Below are 22,540 nucleotides of genomic sequence, written 5' to 3'. Positions count from 1 at the left end.
CCGGCGAGCCTCGCGCGGCAGTTCCAGCCCCCCCGGGTCCTATCGGTGTTCGTCGCGCGTGCGGCTGCGCAGCCTGGCGACTGACTCCCGCTGAGCCTGGCTATGGGCGGGGCGGTGGGAGGCGAGTGGGCATCCTCTGGCTTGGGGGAGGACAAGTACCCTCAGCATTGCTCGGAGGCGGTGCACGGTGCAGCACTCGCTATTTACTCTGCGCTGCGGAGCGGGGGAGGTAGGACTTGTCCAGTCCGCTCCAGGCAGCGTTATGTGCAAACTGGAGGCGGTCAGCCCCTGCAAAGTAATGGACTCCACGCAAAGCTAGTAATGAAGATGCAGAAGGTTCAGATTAAGCATGAAGTCGCTCTCAGGGCTGTTACAGAAGCAGCAGATTTAAGGGGGGGGGCACAATGAGGAAATTAAGTTTATACAAAAAGCAAACTACTACAGTTTATGGCAGCACCTGCTTTATTTCTAAAAGTGAATAAACCCCTCTTCGTTTAAATATTACATTTAGGGCTGAAGCTATTTTCCCACCACCTCTCAACACCCATCCTTAAGACCTACACTACTGTTTTCTCTTTCTAGAGTCACTGGAAGTGTTCTCCTTTAGTGTCTAATACTTCCCCCTCCTGTTCATTCCGGTAAACTGAATCCTAATCAGATTTAAAAAAAAAAAAATCCAGCCATCTCCAAAAAAGCACAAGTAGTCAATATTCCAGAGTGAGAGTTTCTTCAGCTGCTTTATAAACTGGTGGGAAAATCCTCCTTGAATTCTTCTTAACCCATGGATGTTTTATTATTTCTTTGAGAGAGAGCCTCAAAGAAGGAGTGCGCTTAAGTGTTTTTGAAATAAGGTCCTTGGCACCATCAGGCACCCATGTGGGAAATGCGAATTTAACCTTGAAATAAAAAAAGAGACAATATTAGTTCCACAAGGTAACAGCAGTATGATGCAAGTACAATGAATAGTATAATATCACCTAGGAGCCTCAGTCATGGACCAGGACCCCCATCAACACGATAGACTGTGGTCTCAGCACACCAGCCACCTAGCTGTCAAGTTTTTTGTAGTCTTCACAGCTACAAGAAGTACTGCTTAAAAAAGGTAATGAATGATGTAACAGTATTACCAAAGCCAGATAATTCCATGATAGTAAACTAGTGTCTTCAAAAAGACTATAAGAATGCAAGACTGTTACTGACAGTTATTAGGATTTGGAATTCCTGTAAATCTGATAGTGTATAGTTGGTTATAATGACTACAGCTGAATTTCAGTGAAAAGTAAGATTCTTTGTATGCTCCAGAATTATATAGTAACATCTCCTATACCAGATCATTGTCACAGCAGCCACAGAATAGATCTAATCACAAGAACTTTATCTGATATACTTTTAACCCTGATTAATGTGCAAAATAAGATCAATGTTTCTGGCATAATACACTCCCCATTATCTGCGATACAGTGTGCACATTAGAGTCACAGTCAAGGACACTAGCTGATAGTGTTCACTGGAATAAATTGGTCGGCTGCTGAATTTTAAAGAGACATTTTGTACTAAGCAGCATGGAAGACAGCTAGAATTAATGAAGGAGAGTAACCTTCATTGAATAAGGCCAGAACCAGGTATTAGAACCAACTGGTACATTTTGTACCTGTATCCCTAGTCTTCAAATATATTTATCTACATTTGTTCATCCCCCTCCTCCACCATGTCAATTTTGCCGATGCAGATAGAAACGAAATTACAGCCTCAGTCTCGATCACAATGGCAAATCAATGGCAAAACTCCGGTAGATTTGTGTGGGTACAAGACAAGGCCCCAAATCTATATTCAAGATGACCCACTGTTTCAAATTAGGTAGTTTACATCTTGTCACCACTTTTCACCCCAAACTCCGTACAAAAAGGAGCAGCTGTCTGAAACACATCCAATACTAGTTTAGATTTAACAGTTTTGCCATATGTATCGCCAGTTGAAGTGCCACAGTATGTGCTATTTTTAGCAACGAGGTAGCACAGTTGATGAGTGCTTCAGTAAAAGGGAGTGCTTCACACTACTATTCAAGGACTCTGGTTGATTTAAGAATGAGTCCATGTGTTCTGAAGGCATCTTTATTCAACAGTGCCCAACTACAGCCTTTGAAGAGGGAAATGGTAAGGGCAAGAAAAAGTAACCAGGATTTTCTTGTAATAAACAACGTTATTTTGACATTGTTCTCAAGATTTTAACTGGGAATGTCAGGGCTCCTAATGAATACTGCGATGGTATCAAACAAGATGCCCAGTTCTCTGTAATGCACTCTGATAGTCCTTTAACCAGTCAAGTTTGATGCCAACAAAATCAAAACCCAAGCGGTGTCTGATTCTAAAGAAGAGAATTTATTGGCCTGGTTATCAGTGATGCTGACAGTTCTGGGCTCCTACACTAATCTATTATATGATTAGTTTATTGGTAGGCTTGCCAGAATGTTTGTTTTTTAATGTAAGTCAATGATAAATAATCAAATGTTTAAGCTTTTTTCCATTTTTATCAGTTTAAATTTTCACAGTTGCAGAAAATTATGGGGATCAGACAATTATTTAATGACAGATTCAAGAAGTTAAAGCTTTATAATCATTAAAACACAAGTTGTCAACATCAGTCAAAATATGCAAAGTAAATATCCTTAAAACAAAAAGTTCTCAAGCAGCATTTGTCTTACTTTGCCTATCATCATCAATGAAGCTATTATTTCATTGGTTTGTGCGTACCATGAAATCAGCTTTCACTGATTTTAAAGAAAGCCCTTCAGAGCCTAATTTGTTTGCCTGTGGGAGAAGGTTTTCTTTGCTCTCAAAACCAAGTAACCTTTTCCATGGATTTAGGAAAGCATACCTCTGCAATTCTTTTGTATGTTTCATTGCGGGTGGGTGCTTCAAATGGTGCATACCCCACAAGACACTCAAAACATAGAACACCAACACACCAGACATCAACATTTTCATCATGGGTTCTCCCATCAATCATTTCTGGGGCAAGGTAATCTGTTGTGCCACAAAATGTTGTCCTCCTATTTAAAAAACAAATCACCAGTCATTTTGTTGCATTAAAATAAGGTAGAGTAAATTTATCAATAACTGATTTACTACAAAAAGAAAAGGAGTACTTGTGGCACCTTAGAGACTAACAAATTTATTTGAGCATAAGCTTTCGTGAGCTACAGCTCACTTCATTGGATGCACATCGGATGCATCCGATGAAGTGAGCTGTAGCTCACGAAAGGTTATGCTCAAATACATTTGTTAGTCTCTAAGGTGCCACAAGTACTCCTTTTCTTTTTGCGAATACAGACTAACACGGCTGCTACTCTGAAACCTGATTTACTACACACATCCACACCCAATTTCTTAGAACTTTAGGGGCCAGATTTGGACCCACTAGAATCTGAGCTGTTTTCAAAATCTTGCCATAGGTAGGATGTCATCTTTGTGGCCTAGGTGTGGGGAAAGCAGATTAGCTTCTGTCTCAATCCTAGGAAATGCTTTAATTACCCAACAATTAACTTTGACCAATTAAGGCCCAAACTTTAAAAATTGTGTATGCAAGCTGGGTGACTCCGTGCATACAATTTCTTAAGTTTCACTCTAAAGGAGTAGTTTTGATTGGCTTCAGGAGTTATGTCTAGTCCCCAGAGATCTAAATGAGGTCAAACAGAAGCTACATGAGGGGTTAGGCTGAAGAGTCAAAAACATCCTCTGAATGCTTCATGAAAGACGAGGGACTTGTATGGGCCCATGACAGTAATATCTGAGACTATATTCTGTGTCGCAAGAATCTTAGAAAAAAATAAAGATTCTAATATCTAAGGAAAGCCATATGCAATATTTTGCTTTCTTTCCTCAAAGTGCCAGTCAAGGTGTAGAGATAGCCAGCCTTGAAGGAGAGCTTCTCTCAACTGTTGGTCCTGGGGCTGCTGACAGACCTTCTCTTTGTTCATGCTGTCTGAAGGACTGCATAGTGGAAGCAAAGCAGGGCACAAGGAGTATACTTTTCATGCCTTTGTGGAGGCTTGAGGATTCATTTCAGTGTTCAAGGGCTCACACAACCTTGAACCAATCCTGCTCCTCCTTGCTCACCATCAGTGGTGTCACAATCCAATGATTGTCCACAGTTCATTTCTTTGGAGACAATTATGTGGCATCAGTGAATCAAGATGAGAGGATTAGGATATTAGACAGATTTTACCAAAATGTTGTCAGTGGAGGAGCTGGAAATACAAGACAGTCGAATAGAGACTGAGTCCATATAGTAGTGGTCTTACAACTGAAAAAAGGAGTCAGACTCACCTGAGTGATGGAGCATGCACGGACCAGCCAAAGTCCGCTAACTTCAGTTCCCCTTTAAGTCCTAGCAGGAGGTTTTCAGGCTTGATATCTCGGTGGATCACTTTCTGAGCATGGCAGTATATCAGAGCATCAGATATTTCTTCTACATACTGCAGAATGTGCCACACCCAAGATAATTATACAGTCAAACACAGTTTATGTAGTGGTTTTCTATAGGAAATACGATTTAGCCATTTAGTAAGTTAAATACAAACCTTATTGTGGCTCAGCAGTGAGTGATTTGGTTTGATATTTACCATGTTTGTTTTGATATTGCTTGTAAGAGTTGCTTAGAAAGCTAATGGTAGTATTATATAAAACCAGGGATGGATGCACTGAACCTTTGAGGATTAGAAAGAAGCCTTGCCACATCTTGGCAATTCCTGGCTCTATTCAGGGACTGGAACATTTGGCAGTCACACGAGACACTCTGTGCGCAAGTTATTTCCAACTAGTTTTACTTAGGCAAGAAGGTTTGTTCTGCATACAAACCCAGCGTATGTCTACAGTGCATACATTATTATAGTTCCAAGATGAGCTTCCATTCCCCTTCACAAAACATAAGCAGCATCAACACTTTACTCACCGTGGCAGTTCTTGTCTCCTCAAAACGCTCATGTTTTTGCAATTCTTTGTACAGCTCCCCTCCTGGAGCATATTCCAACATCAGGTAGATCCGTGTTCTGTCATGAAAGTAGTTATAAAATCTCAAAATATTTGGATGCCTAAAAAAAGCCAGAAAAGGTCATGTTTGGTAGCTGAAAGTCAAACAAGTACCACAACACTGAAGCCAAATGTTAAGGTAGCTTCTTGATTCCAACCACCACATTCCTATTCAGTTGGATCAGGAGTGTTATGAAAGCTTGCACATGTGGGAAAATAATAATCCCATGGTTTAGTGGTGAATTAAATGGATCAGGTACGTACAAACCAGGCACAATACATTACTAACAGAAGGATATAGGACAACTGGACTTAAGCAGCACTGGCTGCTGATTTAACGGGAGTAGAAGCCATGTTGTAGAAATGGTGCTTGTTATTTTAGAGGTCTAGGGGAGAAAGGCTAAAGAATTCCCCCCAGGGTTAGTGGGATGGATTTGGAGCTGCTGTGACAATTTATGAATGCTGTATGTGACCTGGCTTTTGGCATGTTTACTGCACTGAGTTTATTTGATAATAAGATTGTCAGGAAATGCAAGAAGCCAGGACAATTGACCAGATAACAGACTTTCAGCAAGCACCCAGGAATATGGACTTTAATGTTACTACCAACGCTTTTTTTAAGCTACCTGAACTGGTTTAACTAGGCTCAGAAAACACAGGAGAACAATAAGACTTGGGGCTGGATAAAGAGTCACTAAAGAGAGGGAGGGTGAAGCCAGGTTCCAGAAGTGGAGTTAGACCTGAGTACGGTCTCTGCTAAGGGACAGCAAGCCTTTAAGGCAAGACAGATATGTAGGTAACCCTTTTATTGCTTTAACAAACTTTTGTCTTATGCTTTGTTCATGCTGTTAAGATTAAACTCTTTCCACTATTCACAAGCTCCCAAGGGGAAGAACTGCAGGTATCCAAACCTACTTGGGCTTTTTGGGGTGAGCACAGACAATACACAGGGTACTGTCGCCTCAGAGTTGGTGGGAGAAGGGCACAAGGCTGAACATCTGAGGGGGTGCATTCGGCTCAGAGGCGCAGTTAGCCTTGTAAATGTGATAGTCAGGAATTAGGTCAGTCAGAAGCATGTGGAGATTGGTAGAACTGAACCATGTTAGAAATCAAGACAGCAAGCTCAGCATCTCAGCTTTCCCAATGAGATCCTCTTTAGTTCGAAACTGAATAGTGATCAGAATTAGGTCTCTCCAGAGTCTAGCCTGAAGTAGACAACTGGAAAAGGCAAAGGAACAATTTTTTTGGAAGGGGGTTTGGAGGCCCACCAGCAGCACACCATTTCGTTTGGTGTATATTTCTTAGATAATAGCAATGATCAATGTAGTTTGTAGGGATAGATCTCAGAGCTATTTTCCTCACCCATATGACAAACTAATGAGGGCACCCTCTACCTTCTTTCCCACCTCTCAAGTTCACCAATTCAGGTTAAGTTGTTTTGAAGTAAGGTAATCATGTTTTCTACTTCTTTGTATCACCAAAAAGGCAACCCAGAAGACTGGATCCAGTTTGTCGAGCTTGCCACTCAGGTGGTCTAGGATGAATGGCAGTTTGGCTTATGCTGAAGTGGAGGGTGCAAAAACTAAGTCAGCCAGGGATACCAGCATTCCTCAGGCTGTAAATCCCACTGCATGGTTATTTTATTTACTTTCAGCACAGCTGCTTACCTGAGATGACTCAAAATTTCTATTTCTCTTCGGAGCTGGTGCTCCAGTTGTGATTTCTCCAGGGCAGACTTGAAGATGACTTTTAGGGCTAGGATGAAGTGGGTATTTTGTTCACGAGCCAAATAAACGGTTCCAAATCGACCTTTCCCAAGTGGCCGCCCAATTTCAAAGTCATCAATGCACCACATTTTCCTGCATGCAGTATAAGAGTCCGTATTAAAGCTATAACATTAGTAATTCCCAGTAAATGGAGAAATATCAGACAAATTCAATCTTGCTGTAAAGGGGGTCAGTATATTTCAACATGTTTAAGTTTTCTGTTTACTACATTTAGATATTCAATAGCATACAAGTGAATGGGTAGACAAAAAGTTATTGAAGACAGTCAACACAGCCTAAAACAGAGCCTTTCCCCAGTGTAAGCCCTCCATGCTAAAATAGTCCTACTATTTTAGCAAAGTAAATGTGTATAAATAAAGCCTTGGTAGACTCAATTCTAACCACCAAGTTACTTGAAAAAATAGGGCTCAGGTTATCAGGGTCATACATGCACCTGCATGTTCAGTTGTGCTTAATTTGCACATGCAAATGGAGAACTGGATGCTTGCCTGCCCATGTATGCTCACATCTGCCATGATTTCACATGTAAGCGTCTGCACTTTTGCATATGCACATTGCTGGAAAATCTAGGCCTTAAATACTATTCTCTACAATGTAAGATATACAGAGTTCTAAATATCTTAGGGGAAAGGCCCTTTAAATATCCATATCTTTTAAACCCAACTCAGGAAATCTGCAAGACAGTTCTTACACGGTAAAAAAGCTAGTAGTTCCATAGTATCTAGAGGTTTGGGATGATCTGGAGACTTCTACAGCAAACAATATTAATGCTCCAGAAGCAGCAAATTGAGATATTTTCTGAATAGTTACCTTGGCAGCTGAGAAACAGAGGCACGTTTGGTGTCCATTTCTGAACCATCTTCCTCATCTGTAAAACAAATGTATCAGCTTTGGAACAGAAATTGTGTCTTTTTATGCTGTAGCTTGTAGAGTGGATCTGAGAGCTTTTGGATGGATGAATGGGGGAGGAAGTCTTCACTGAATAGGAATTCTACCGTGAAAACAGACAGCCCTAGGAACGTTTGGACATAGTGTTAATGTGAGACATCGTGTCACCTATTAATTGTGGTGGCAATAAAGTGCAATTTAAAACAATAGGATGAAGATGGAAGGGTGGGTGAGTGAGTGATGACCAGAGCCCAGAGTTAAAACAGTGATTGCTATCTCATGATGGAAGGGGACTGAAGAAGCTGGCATGCCCAGGCAACTCTTGCATCCTTGAATAGGAAGATGATCACTGAAACTACCAACATGTTTAACAGAAGAGTCAAGGGGGCATCTCAGACTGTCCTTAAAGGAAAACTGCACCTAATTTCATCAATCAGTCTAAATGTGTCTGGAGCACAATAAGCATCAATTGTCTCTGGGCCAATTTCTGCCCCTTGGTACATGGAGCTCCAGTTGACTAGGAATAAACACACCATTAAAAAAAAAGTTTCACAGTCTCATTTTTATCTTTGTAGAAGGTCCTGTGTCTTTTGTACCATTAAATACTGAGAGTTCTTTTTAAGGCTGAACTGCCCTTTACATATTACTGACATTTGTATTGTTTCTGCATTTCTTTATAAAGTAAGAGACCATGAACTGGGAAGCAACGCTTCTTTGCTCAGGAACCCATTGAAATGGAGTTATTGACAGGATGCAGCCTGTCCCTGCCTGGTTTGTTGGAGCTCAGCTAGGCTACTTTTGACCAGGTGAAAAAACACCCCTATTTCAGTTACTTCTGCTGTTATCACCCGGCTTACAGGTTTGTTTGTTTTTAAAGCAATGAAAGCATTTCACAAGCTTCTTGGTACACAAACTCCTTAACAGTTGAAGTTATGGGACTAGTGCCTACATTGGAAGCTTTCAGAGCCAGTCAAGTCTCAACCAGATTTTTAATGGAAAGCATGAATCAGGAGTAGAGAATCTTATTTCACCCTCACCCCACCAAAGTCGTCACTGGTCAAATAACTGCTGGATTACTTCTTGCCCAATTTCAACTCCACTACTTTGACTTTATATTTTTTGAAGTTACGGTTGAAACTGTAAGCAGTTCTTTGGCAAGTGGGAGACCCTTTCAGGATGTCTGAGGAATGGAAAATTCCCATCTCCACATAACCTGTGGGATGGGTCCAGCTATGGTTTGAGTGAGTAACATACCCTTAGATTCTGATCCTGCTTTGGTTTTGCTTAGGATATTCTTGATTGTTGGAGAAGACGGCCCCTTGCAGGAAAACACTGAAATGCAGGAACTACTCATATGTTTTCTCATGTTCTTCTGGGGCACATCTGAGCTGCTTACAGTCATTGGCTTTGGAGACAACTTTAACAGTGAAAATCCAAGAGACAAGAACACTATGAGGTTAGATTATAAATTCTTTGGGGGCAGGGACCATCTTTTTGTTCTGTGTCTGTACAGCCCCTTATCACCAATGGGCCCTGGTTAGCGGGTAGGGCTTCTCAGCCCTATCACAATACAAGTAATAATAATAAAAAAAATTAGGCTATACTATACATAAATAAATGTGCACTGTATCGCTCAAGAGTCTTGAGGTATCAGCTTTCAATGTTGTGTCTATTGATCTGTACTGAAAACAACAGGGCAATGTTATCATCTGATGATTGTTCAGTGGCCAATAGAATGAGTGGTCTCAGTACCAAATGGACAACTATCCAGCCTCTCAGAAGCCACCATCATAATTTGCACCATTATCAGCAGCAGTCATAGCTTGCATCAGTCTGAACTACTGTTGATGGTCCCCTAATATCAGCATTAAGGCTCATTGACAGGCTGATTCTTTTTTGTGCCTCAATAGAGGACTTCAGTCTCTAGTGCTTTTAGACTGGCATTTTGTCACCAATGATAAATTCACTCAGAACTCTAGCCTAGCCTAGGGAACAGTGTAAGGTTGATAATGGCTTAGGTCTCATGTGATAATGCAGTCAATTAGTAGTTCAGTAAAAATGGTAGCTTTTTCTTTAGTGTTGCACAAGAAAACAAGCATGATGCATACTACTGCAAGCAGTCAAACAGAGAGGCAGGATCTTAACACAAATGCTAACCTAATGCCAGTGAATGGCCTCCCAGCCCATATGCCACAACGACTTACCTTTTTGCCACCTCCGAGGTGGCATGTAGCTTCAGTCTCTTTGCTTTCCATGGGGTATTACGTGCTTAAAGAAAAGGATACCAGGGAGAAAGAATCATAGTGTCATAGCACTGAACATTATGGCAGAAACAGATACTTGCTATGCGAATAGAGGCTCAGCTAGCTGAGAGATAAAAACCTCCACATTGCAAGACTTACACAGGAAGCGCTGGGGCCAGTTTGAGCAAATCTAGGGCAGCCTGAAGTTGGCACTTTAGAGACTGAAATTAAGAACTTACATTTGTTAAACTGAGTTAGTCAATAGTCACTCCCAGCCTCCCCCACACCTTGATGTGCCCGCTGTCCACTGCTCTCTTCAGCTGGCAGTTCTCCATTGCCCCTCTGATTTAAATGCCTGCCACAGCCCAACTCCCACTCTAACATCTCACTTTCAGGAAGTTTCCTATTAGCATGGGTATAAGGGGGTCAGAGGATGAAACGAGAATTCTTTGGCCTCCGTACTGTTCTCAGGAGTGGTTACTGATTTGGGGTGCCTAATTTTAGAATAGCCCCAATTTTTCAGCACCCTCCCTCTGAAAATCAGGCCCTTTTAAAGTGTCTCAAGCTGCGTACCTATAATCACATTGAAATCTTAGCTATCCTTTGTAAGCTGCTATGTTCCACCACTAGTCATTGTGAGCATGTAGAGATTTTATCCAATCACTTACACCTGGTAAGATAGTTAGACCAGATCTCATTTAATCAGACACACATGTTTCACAAGAGCTAAGGCTTTAACAAGAAAATAGGCACAATAGTCACACATAAACCTGCTCTAACAAGCAGTTTATAGGTATCAAACAGACCAAAGCTTGGCCAGAAACTAAGCTGCACTTCTGTAGTTTTAGGTAGACAAGTTATCATTTAAGAACATTTTGTAAGGCATTAAAACCCTCTAAATGAGTATTTTAGGATTCATTAACATATGGACTAAGAGAGTACTGTGTTTCATTTCCAATACAATAGCAAGATATACCTATATTAAAACATGGATGCCCACAATTAAAGGGTTTTTGTTTGTTCCAGGAGCCTTGATAACTTTCTAATGAAATCAGCTAAGTAAAATAAATAGATCAGATTGGCAGCACTCCAATAAGGCTACAGATCTAGAGGTATGCCTGGATCTCAGTTCTGACCTTCAGTAGATTCTACTTCATGGCCACTCCCACCAGCTAGCATTAGAAACACAAATTAGTTCTAAAAGCTCCCTTTATATAGAAGGCCAGGGTCATCTGACACCTCTTAGGCCTTAAAGTCAGACTCCCCACATCTGATTTCTAACATGTGAAACTGAGGCACGGAGGGAAGCAGTAACTTGCCCAGGGTCACACAGTAAGTCAATCGCAGAGCCAGAAAAAGGATCCAGATCGTGTTCCAGGCTTGTGCCTAATGTTAATATAATATAGTTAGATTTAGAAATGGGCCAAGGAATGAACAGCACTTTAGGAAAGATTTGCTTTGATTTATTACAGAGCAATAAATTACAGATCTTTACACACATGCTTTGAATCAATGCGCAACTTAATACACTATATAAACCTAAATAAAGGAAGGAAATTCCTTTTCTGATGAATGAATTAATGTTTTGCAAAGCGCTTTGGGAATCAGTGTGACAGGTTAAGAGCTATTGTATTACTCATTATATTAGCAATGGACACAAACCACAAACACAAACCCTAAACCCCTGAATCTCAGCATCTCAAAGAAATCATAGTGTCATAGCGGTGAACATTATGGGGTAGGGGTAGGGTTGGAATCTGAACCCAGAACTGGTTCTAAGTTTTGAGGCCAGTCCTGAGTTCTGCAATCTCAAATCCCAATTCTAAACTTTAAGGAATCAGAATCCAAACCTGGATTTGAATGTCACAGTTCATCCCTCACTCTAGGACAGGCAAACCCTGAAAACCCTGACATCAAAACTGAAAATCCCAGCATCTGTTGATGCCTGGGCACATCTCTAATCACAATTATATTTATATGTCAATGTTAGACAGCAACTGCCTGGGAGTGAGGAGACCATGGGGATGTTCCTGTCTCTGCTACTGATTCATGGTGCAACCTTTGTCAACTAACTTACTTTCTTTGTGCCTCAGTTTCTCCACCTGCAAAATGGGGATAATGATTTTTACCCATCTTTGCAAAGTGCTTTGAGATCTACAGGTGAAATAAGTGTTATGATTATAATTAAATTTAGTGGTTTCTCCAAGTTGTCACAACTGGGAAATATGACAAACCGGAATTACCTGGGGAAAGACACCTCTCCAGGGGCCAGTTATAGACTACCTTCTATACATGTTAAGGCATTGGCCCTGCAAACACTCGTGCACACACTTGAATAGTCCAGTTGAAATCAATGAGGCTGCTCGTAAGCGTAAAGTGAAGAATGTGCTTAAGTTTTTGCAGAGCCAGGATCTAAGTGTTGTAATTTTACATATTTTTTTTTCAAATATTATTTTTCAGTCCTGGGCAAATCAATTGCAGTATTAACAATCTTTATGATTTTATCACAAACCTTGTGATATTTAACGTTTTTTCTCAAAGCTTCAGCTTCTGGAGACGTTATTTCATGAGAAGCTCAGGGGCGGGCTTTGTTTTGTTTAAGCAAGTTTCTGTTCTTCACAGTTGCAGAGAAAAGCCAGAAAACATGGCCCAGATGCACTCTAAAGCTCAGAAATCAAAAGAACACCACATTTATCATTTGTTAAAAACCCCTGATTTCTAAGACTATCTCATGATTCTTGTGGCCCTAATTCATGATTTTTCCCTGCCTGGGTTAGCAGTACAGAAATTGCTCCACATTACATACTAAATACTGGCAAAACAGTTTTTAAAAACGCATTCTAAGAACAACATTTGTAAGGCTACCATTTACTGAAAACACCAAAACAATATTTCCTTTCAACTTGAAATGGCTTAAATGTAGGCTACAAAGACCATCTTTTCATAAGGACATTGAGGAGGGTGTGGGGTGAGATGGAGATATGTATTGGCAGTCCTTTGTTTATGTGAGCTCATTTTTAATTTATGGAATAGGTGCCCAAAGCACTGGATGTGCAATTGTAGTTGTATTCGGTACATATAAATCAATACAGATACCAATCCATTGCTATGTAATCAAGCCATCTATTTCCAGCATTGGTAGAGCACCTATCCTCATAGCATTTAAGCACCTCTGTGGAGCCTGCAGACTGTTGGAAGCTAAATCTTTCCTATCAAATATAAGCTTCTAACAAGTGAGAACATTAAAAGTAAGTTTAATAAGAGAGTCTGTAGTTGGGTCCCTGCTCCTGATTGCACATCACCTTTATGAGCAGCAATGTTACTACTGAGTGAAAATCATTACAGTTGCAAGGAATCTTCTCAGCTGTTCAGCTGAGCTGTAATTTTGCATGGAAAATCCTTCACTTCTTCAAACCCATGGTGCTGGCCCTGACACTGAGCACTGATGTTCTTTGTCTTTGCCTTCTGTGTTGAGGGAGCCTGAATGCCAAGTCAAAACATTCTGTGGAGGAGAGAGGCTCCCTAGACAAGAGGATGTTGGAGGGCTGGATCTTCTTCAGCTTGTAGCACAGTATTGTTTTCTTAAACAATGCACTGTTTCCTGGTTCATGGGCCATATTTACTCAGAGGAACATAGTCAACTACAGGGTCACTCGTGTAATTCATAAAGCTTTGTTCTCTACTTTGGGATGGCATCACCAAGCAAACAGCCTGTCTCACTGCAGAATTGTATTTTTCATTCATGACAGGAGAAGGTTTCCTGAAGAGTTCTCTTCTGTCTCTACCTGGCATTAAGCAGCTGGCACTAGAGTTCCAGCATTCAACAGTGGGTTTTGTTATTTGCTGGTCACAAATGGAAGAGCTACTAGAAAGGTATTCGCAAAAAGAAAAGGAGTACTTGTGGCACCTTAGAGACTAACAAATTTATTTGAGCATAAGCTTTCGTGAGCTACAGCTCACTTCATTGGAAAGGTATTGGAAACAGGAGAGAGTACAGGATTTAGGTAGCAGACATATATTAAACTGATACTGATCAACTGAGTGATAGATTCTTTCCATGTTAGGTATCTGTGGTGCTACAAATGCTGGATTTCTGAACAGATATATAGATATACATTTCATTAAAAACTATGCTAAAAGAATGCTATTTAGGTTTCAATGTCAAGAATTCAAAAGTTAGAAAATGCCAGATTTAGTACTGCCTCTGCCTCTTGATTGCGTCCATCCTGTGCACTGAATGAGGCAGGAGTCCCAGGGAAAAAAAACAGTATATGATCACGTCATTGTCGACAGCATCATAATGTATATGCATAGCAGGGCCGAACAAAGGTTATACACAGGTGTTATGGCTTAATTTAGTTTCTGAAGCACACTACAATTAAAACGTGCTATAGAACATATTGTCATTATTGTTTCTTATGCTGTTCCTGTTTATTGCTCTTTACTGGTTCGAATGTCTGATGTTGGTTTTGCACATGTGAACACATACAAAACCTCAATCATTACTCAGTCATTGAGGACTTTGTTTTATTGATATAGTTTCAGTTTATTAAAAATTAATATATTTAACAAAGAATAACTTAGCACTTTAATAGTGCTTTACATATCCAAAGTACTGTAGAGATATTAACTTCTGAATCTCCCCCCTAATCTAAAATGGTTTCATGATACAGTTAGCTGGATATTTGGTCTTCCTAATGGCATAGAGAGTACACTTATAAAGTTTGCAAACGATACCAATCTGGAATGGGTTGCAAATGCTTTGGAGGATAGAATGAAAATTCAAAATGATCTGGACAACCTGGAGAAATGGTCTGAAGGAAAGAGGTTGAAATTCAATAAGTACAAATGCTAAGTACTCCACTTAGGAAGTAACAATCAGTTGCACACATACAAAATGGGAAATGACTGCCTAGGAAGGAGTACTGCAGAAAGGGATCTGGGGGTCATAGTGGATCACAAGCTAAATATGAGTCAACAGTGTAATGCTGTTGCAAAAAAAGCAAACACAATTCTGGGATGTATTAGCAGGAGTGTTGTAAGCAAGACAGGAGAAATAATTCTTCTGCTCTACTCTGTGCTTATTAGGCCTCCACTGGAGTATTGTGTCCAGTTCTGGGTGCCACATTTCAGGAAAAACGTGGACAAATTGAAGAAAGTCCAGAGAAGAGCAACAAAAATGATTAAGGGTCTAGAAAACATGACCTATTAGGAAAGATTGGAAAAAAAAACTGGGTTTGTTTAGTCTGAAGAAGTGAAGATTGAGAGGGGACATGATAACAGTTTTCAAGTACATAAAAGGTTGTTACAAGTAGGAGGGAGAACATTTTTTTCTCATTAACCTCTGAGGATAGGACAAGAAGGAATGGGCTTAAATTGCAGCAAGGGAGTTTAGGTTGGACATTAGGAAAAACTTCCTAGCTGTCAGGGTAGATAAGCACTGGAATAAATTGCCTAGGGAGGTCATGGAATCTCGTCATTGAAGATTTTTAAAAGCAGGTTAGACAAACACCTGTCAGGGATGGTCTAGACCAGTGATTCTCAAAGCCGGTCCGCCGCTTGTTCAGGGAAAGCCCCTGGTGGACTGGACCGCTTTGTTTACCTGCCGCGTCCGCAGGTTCGGCCGATCGCGGCTCCCACTGGCCGCGGTTCGCCGCTCCACGCCAATGCGGGCTGCGGGAAGCGGGGCGGGCCAAGGGACATGCTGGCCACCCTTCCCGCAGCCCCCATTGGCCTAGAGCGGCGAACTGCGGCCAGTGGGAGCCGCGATCGGCCGAACCTGCGGACGCGGCAGGTAAACAAAGCAGTCCGGCCCACCAGGGGCTTTCACTGAACAAGCGGCGGACCAGCTTTGAGAACCACTGGTCTAGATAATATTTAGTCCTGCCTTGATAGAAGACCTCTCGAGGTCCCTTTCAGTACTATGATTCTATGATTCCCTCTTTCAAGTTCCTTGTACTCCAATATATCACCATGTATGGCATCCTTTCTGAGTCCAATCTTGACATGTGTCCAAACCATTGCAGTTATCTTTCTTAAATCAATTTCTTGCCCTGGCTATTTTCTTATCATTCCATTTTATTTTCTGCAGTCTTGAAAGTCTCAATATTCCCTTCAGCCAGTTCATTTCTACAGTCAACATCTTATATTCATCAGCTTTCCTCATACTCCAACATTCTGACATGAGTATTGCCATGACAATTGTTTCATATACACTGATTTTCATTTTTATCTAAATGTCTTTAGATTTTCAAATCTTACAGAGTTTTCTAAACGCAACAGCAGCTAGTCCAACATTTCTTTTTATGTCATCTTCACAATTCCTATTTTTCAATACTAAACCTCCAATGGACACAAATTTTTCCACTCGTTCTAGTTCTTTGTCTCCAACTTTTATCTATGCCTCTTCCTCTTGTCTTCCTATTGCCACAGATTTTTGTCTTTGCCACCCTGATCTTCAGTCTGAATTTTCTGCTTTCCCAGTCTACCTTGTAAGTTAAATCTCTGTAAATCCTCCAGTGCTACGAGGTCAGTATCACCTGAAATCTAAGCTTATTTACTGTCCTCCAACATAACTCATGTCATGTCATGTTAATTTCATTTAATTTTTACTGTACTTGAAAACAGATCTATTTGCCTATCAGCCACTAGAGGGCACAGGGATGCTGTGAATCTCATAGATAGAGCTAGAATGATGCGGTTGGAGAGGTTGTTTATACATTGTTTATACTGGTTTATTCGTGATCATCCCAGACTCTACCCACAGCAATTTTTTGGTGTTAGCCAATTTGTTTTGTAACCCTGCTGGCTGGGAGTTGTTTTATAACTGTATAACTTGCAGTTATAAAACAGCTTCTTTCATTACCTACTCTGGCAGTTTCCTCTTGTTACAGAGCACCTATTCCAGAAGATAATTGCTTTCTGTTGTCTGTTCTGGCCTGTCATTCCTATATATTTCAGGAGTGAAACAGCAGTGATTTATAAGCATAATAAAACACACTCACACAGACAAAAATCCAGCTGTAGCCACAAAAAAGGTCTCCTAAAGATTGTTGACATGTTCTTTCATCAGCATTTCCCTCCACAGTTATAAGTACCACATGAAGTAGGAAGTGACTTGATTTGTGCAAAAATAAATCCAATTTTTTTTGTTAAAGGGAAGAATATTACAGGCAACTATTATAATGCACTCTAAATGGCCGAGATAAGAGATCCAAATGTATGTCACTGGCTGTTTTAATTTCTCAGCCTTTGGGTTTTAAATAGAAATCATATGAAAAAAATAAAAAACAACAAAAAAATAAGAGGATCTCATCTTTCATTGTTCTGGGACAGATTCTGCCACCCTGACTTACGCTGAGTAATAACTTCATCCATCATTTCAATGGGACTATTCATACAGCAAGGCGTTAATAGACAAGAGTAAGACAATTCTTGAAAGGAGCCAAACTGAGAGCTCTGGAGAGTGAAGTTCTTTCTCCCCAGAGTACATGTAGCATGGGCAGCAGCCGTCCAAGCTTCCCCACAACAATCAGCCAATATGTCTCAAAGCTGCATCAGGGAAGAAAGGATATTTCAGACTCAGTGGCCCAGTCTCACTGGCTTCTCTGCTGAGACTGCCCCAAAAGGGCCAAGCAGTGCCAACTGAGATGGTGGTTTTTTTTACATGGACAACCCTGAACTAGGAACTGATCGATAACTACTAACCTGTGCAGTGCTGATGACTTACCACTAGTTGACAGAGGTTTAGGAAGGAAATTCCGCATAGACAATTCTGGAATAATATGGTTATTCCAGAATTGTCCAACTTGAAGTTTCTTGCACCTTCTTCTGAAGCATCTGATACTGGCCATTCTGTTGGGAGTCTTATATCCAGTTATTAAGATGGCTTCTTACTTGTTACGGTCCCGTTCACAGTAAGGGTCAAATACAGCAGTCCTTACTCAGAAAATTACCATTGAATTCAAGGTGAGTGGAGTTTTGGGACTGCCTGGTTTGGCCCTAAGAAAATACCCACTATAGCCGAACCCATGTTTAAAAATGGACTCAGCTAACGCCAGTTAAAAATGCTTTTCCTACTCAATATGGATTAGATTAAATTCACTTTAAAAGGAGCTCTAAATTGAGTAGGGACCTAGTTATACAGTTTAATACACCGTTACATAGTTTACAGGACCTCATTTTTTGCTAAAGGCTAGGTAGGGATAGAGGGATTGGATTTAACACACTTTTGCTATGTCCAGACAAAAAAACTACTTCCTGTCAAAACATATTTTCTTAGAGCCTGATTTTGTGAGGTGTTAAGTGTCAGAGTTACCAGGCTAACTGCATGTCTGACCTCTCTTGGTCTGACCTCTCGTGGCCCTAAGTTAGAACGCTGAGCCCAATCAACAGCTGGTGTGAATCAGCATAGATCCAATGAAATCAATAAAGCTAGACAGATTTATACCAGCAGATGATCTGGCCCTAGTTCTAACCTAATTCCTCCCTTCTTCCTGTGTCATTAGGGACATATATTGCCTTGCTTATGCTGCAATCCATCCTTTAAACAGTGTTGAAGCGCTGTAGAATTAATCTCTTAATTCAGAAGAGCTATTATAGGGTTGCCAATTTGGGTTGGACATATTCCTGGAGGTTTCATCACATGACGTAATCTTTAATTGAAGATTAATCTTTAATTCCTGGAGACTCCAGGACAATCCTAAAGGCTTGGCAACCCTATGATACTACCCTGAATGGGAGAAACGTGGTAACAGTTTTAAACTGATTTGGAGATTGGGTCAGATTCCTAGCTGGTGTAAATCTGGATAGGTCCACAGACTTCGAGATTCTGGCCTGGTATCTTCTTAAAGTGCAGTTCTAGTCTGAAAAATCATTCTGTAAAAATGACATTGTTTCCTGTATGTCAATGATTTCTGGATCACATATGCTCAGTTTACAAGTGACAATAATGTTTTTCCTAACTGTCAGCTTTGCAAATTCAGCCTGGGCTCTCAGCATAAAGCTGGTCTCTTTCTTTCTTCATCAATAATGAAGGGGGTCTGCAGACCACACCGGGCTCTCAGTTACCTCCGTATAAATCTACTGCCTTCGAATTATGCCCTCTGACACATGTGCAAATCCATTGTCTTCAATGGGGTTGCACAGGGATGACTGGAACTTTGTAAACAATTCTGTTGATGATGCACAAGAGCCCAGTTCCTTCTCTGTTAGCTTGGCAGAGCCAATACAGCTAAGAGGAGTAAAAGTAGAGAAAGCTTATTTTTGTCACTGAAGCCAGTAGACCTGATGCTGAATGCACTCAGGGGGCCGATCTGTTGAGTAAAGAGCTATCATTATTTATTGTTGTTTTTCAGAGCAAAACTATACTTTAAAAGCTTCTTCAAAAACTTCTGCCTGGAAGCATTTGTGATCCTTAGCAATTCCATGTGCATATTTGTATATGTTGCTAAATGAAAGTGAAAGAAAATGGTAGTCTTCACAATTATATCAGTTTAGTTTGAAGATTGGCAGAGGGACTAAAGAAAAGTAGAACAGATTAAAATCATTATATACCATCAAGTCAAGAGGAGAAAAATGATTCAGAATGTCTTATGAAACATCTCTGGTTGAATTTTAAATTGTTCCAGAGGATCCTCCAAAGACATTGGGGGCGGGGGAAGCAACATGTGTAATCTGTTCTCTCCACTCGAAAATTTTGTTTATTACATTTCTCAGATTTTTTTTGTTTATAAGGGATTGGTTTTCTTTTCTTTCTTTTTTTTTCCATTTCAGGCAATTCAAATTATAATTCTCACCCTCCTTCTCCCCCAAAACATATCACGTTTTATTTAACGTGACATTTCACTCAAGCTGCCTCATTTTCCTTGCTCGAAGTGAGCACCGGGTTACAATGAAATACATGTCAAAACTTTTCCAGGGAGCCAAATTCTGTGCTGGAATGCATGTATGTGGTCTGAACATAGAGGTGAACCAGAGCTGCACACATGCTTCAGAATGTGGTTTTATGGTTATTCAAAAGTATGTGTAATAGCTCCTAGTCCATTCATGCCTCTTGTGTGGAAAATCCATGGCGGGGGATGGGGGCAAGTAGGAGGAAATCTCTGTGAAGTTCTTCTCATCGAGAATTGTTGCTAGTCATTCCATCAGGAAAAGGACAGGATTTTCCCTCATAAAACAGACTATAGGACTCACTCCAAACCCTGTGGATCCCAGGGAATCAGTCGGCACAGGATCATCTGAAGGCAGTCCTGTCTCTCCACACTGGCTCTGTGATCCTAATGGCATCATGGCTGTATTGGTGCTTCCCTTGCAGGGCTCCCACAGCCAAAAGCTGCCCCAAGGTAGCCTGTCCACGGAGTCCACAGGAGGTTTTCCCGTAGAGGTGGGTGAGTCCTTACTTCTGTCTCGGTGTGTGTGTGAGTGATCCACAGATAGAGGGTCCCCTCTGTAAGTGGACCTGGGAGATACAATTAGGCCTTTTGTTAATAGTTCATAACAGAAAATAATAAAGACGATAAAAATAACCAGAATGCACCAAAATAAGGGACCCAGCCCTGGAATGACCCTTAAACATGTCAGTAGCCGCATCTACTTCAAGAAAACTATTCATGCAAGTAATCTTTACTCCTACAAGGAAGGGCTGCAGCATCAGAGCTTAATACTTCCCTTGAAAAAAGAAAAGCTCCCTGCTATGCATGTTCTATCTTGTTTAGATTCCTGACTACTTCATATTAATATTTGCAAAGCACCTCAGTGCGTCTGAGTACCCGGTAAACTTGATCATCCCAATTTTACAAAGCATTTCACATACAACACTTTCATAGAACATAGAACTGGAAGGGACCTCGAGTCCAGTCATCTACACCAGTCCACTGCACTCGTGGCAGGACTAAGTATTATCTAGACCATCCCTGACAGGTGTCTGTCCAACCTGCTCTTAAAAATCCCCAATGATGGAGATTCCACAACATCCCTAGGCAATTTATTCCAGTGCTTAACCACGCTGACAGTTAATAAGTTTTTCCTAATGTCCAACCTAAACCGCCCTGGCTGCAATTTAAGCCCATTGCTTCTTGTCCTAGCTTCAGAGGTTAAGAAGAACAATTTTTCTCCCTCCTCCTTGTAACAACCTTTTATATACTTGAAAACTGTTATGTCTCTTCTCTTCTTCAGACTAAACAAACCAGTTTTTTTCAATCTTCTCTCACAGGTCATGTTTTCTAGAACTTTAATCATTTTTGTTGCTCTTCTCTGGACTTTCTCCAATTTGTCAACATCTTTCCTGAAATGTGGTGCCCAAAACTGGACACAATACTCCAGTTGAGGCCAAATCAGTCTTTCAGCCATTTAACTATGGGTTATACTAGTATACGTCTACACTATTCCTAGTAAACTATACTTTACTAGGAAAAGTATAGACGTACATGGGACTTACACATTATTTTTTACAGAGTGCATATATTAACTATGCCTGATTCTCCACTGCCCTGCACAACTACCTCTCTGCAACATGAATGCAAAATGGGCATAAACAGTACCAAATCATAGTGGTAGCACTACATACCCACTTTGACGAGGTGTGACTGACTACACAATGTGTAAGGCCGTAAGGCAGTAATTCATGCTGAAAACCCTAGGCCTGATTCTTAATTGCCCTGACCCTTTACGTTAGAGCAAAATGAGTGCAAATCAAACGGCAGTGATTCACATCCACTTTGCACTCACCTTGCACTGGCGTAAATGACTACAGAGGATGCAGAGTAACTGAGAATCTGGCTCCTTATGTTGGTAATGGCAATGAATGCTTAACATAAAGGAAAAAAATCCATTGCCTGATCTCCTATGGTTTAATCCCACCGATGTCTTGCTGAAGAGATTCAACGAAACGGAAGAGCTTCAAGTAAAATAACAATCTACTGAAATTTTTATAGCCTCAACCCTACATCTGCCTTGATCACAGTGGGTAAGTGGAGACAGGGAACATACAGTAGGATTCCAGCGAGTAAGCATTACTCAGAATATGTGATTTGGGGACACTCTGGACAGATGCTATGGATTGATTTTCCAGATATTTTCCTTTCATTTTCATGTACAAATATAGAATGGAAACCAAGCGCACAGAAGCCTGTTGCTCATTGGACAGTACCATACTGATGGCTCGCACAGTTTGATGCTCTGTTTTACATATAGCTTCCTATGCATTATTAACTTACTAAAGTAACAGACTGCATTGGAGCTCGAGCAATAAAATATGACCTTCCCTTCCCTCTTCAGTTCTTGCCTTTTTAAAACACTAAAGAAGAGGGAGTGTATCGCTAGCTATGTTTCTTCTTGTTTCTGTGACCTCCTCACTGGGGGGAGCTATACATTTCCCCCCATGGCTAACAAGGTATAAAGGGTCAGGTAACTTTTTCAGCTTTTTCAGTCAGAGTTCCAGTAGGGATTGCAGTAAAGTGTTGTATGCTGATCATCCTGTAATCCTCCTATGGTAGCATGATTTTTCTATTACCAAGAGCTTGTAATATCAAGGCAGCAGCCAAAACTCTGCTTTCGTGTATAGTAATCTCATGTAACAGTGAACCCCCCCCCACCA

At 40.8% G+C, this 22,540-nt stretch overlaps 1 protein-coding gene across 19 annotated transcripts; it reads right to left on the bottom strand.

Moving 5' to 3' along the window:
• Positions 1-448: 448 nt before the first annotated feature.
• LOC102934623 (aurora kinase C-like) lies at positions 449-11,134 on the bottom strand. 19 transcript variants are annotated; one of them, XM_043526966.1, is made up of 9 exons: positions 11,082-11,134; positions 9,907-9,970; positions 8,957-9,119; positions 7,625-7,682; positions 6,695-6,886; positions 4,951-5,089; positions 4,326-4,474; positions 2,875-3,049; positions 449-896 (listed from the first exon to the last, which is right to left on the bottom strand). In XM_043526966.1, exons 2-9 carry the CDS (start codon positions 9,955-9,957, stop codon positions 705-707), a joined length of 1,119 nt encoding a protein of 372 aa, XP_043382901.1. In that variant the 5' UTR covers positions 9,958-9,970; positions 11,082-11,134; the 3' UTR covers positions 449-704. The 19 variants fall into 19 exon arrangements, with proteins under 19 accessions (XP_043382901.1, XP_043382902.1, XP_043382909.1 ...); XM_043526967.1 differs by having other exon boundaries at positions 10,922-11,133; XM_043526974.1 differs by having other exon boundaries at positions 4,326-4,429; positions 11,082-11,133.
• Between the last annotated feature and the right edge of the window lie 11,406 nt (positions 11,135-22,540).

This window comes from Chelonia mydas, chromosome 13, assembly GCF_015237465.2.
Source record: "Chelonia mydas isolate rCheMyd1 chromosome 13, rCheMyd1.pri.v2, whole genome shotgun sequence".
In the NCBI taxonomy this organism is placed as follows: Eukaryota; Metazoa; Chordata; order Testudines; family Cheloniidae; genus Chelonia; species Chelonia mydas.
This window is presented reverse-complemented; position numbering and strand designations above follow the sequence as displayed.

Bases quoted from the DNA above. Each gene is read 5' to 3' on its own strand.
- LOC102934623 (XM_043526966.1), bottom strand. From the start codon at position 9,957: ATGGAAAGCAAAGAGACTGAAGCTACATGCCACCTCGGAGGTGGCAAA. The intron at 5,090-6,694 runs GTAAGCAGCTGT...GGCTTTTTTTAG, and splicing joins GAAATTTTGAGTCATCTCAG to GCATCCAAATATTTTGAGAT. The intron at 4,475-4,950 runs GTGAGTAAAGTG...CACATTCTGCAG, and splicing joins AGGAGACAAGAACTGCCACG to TATGTAGAAGAAATATCTGA.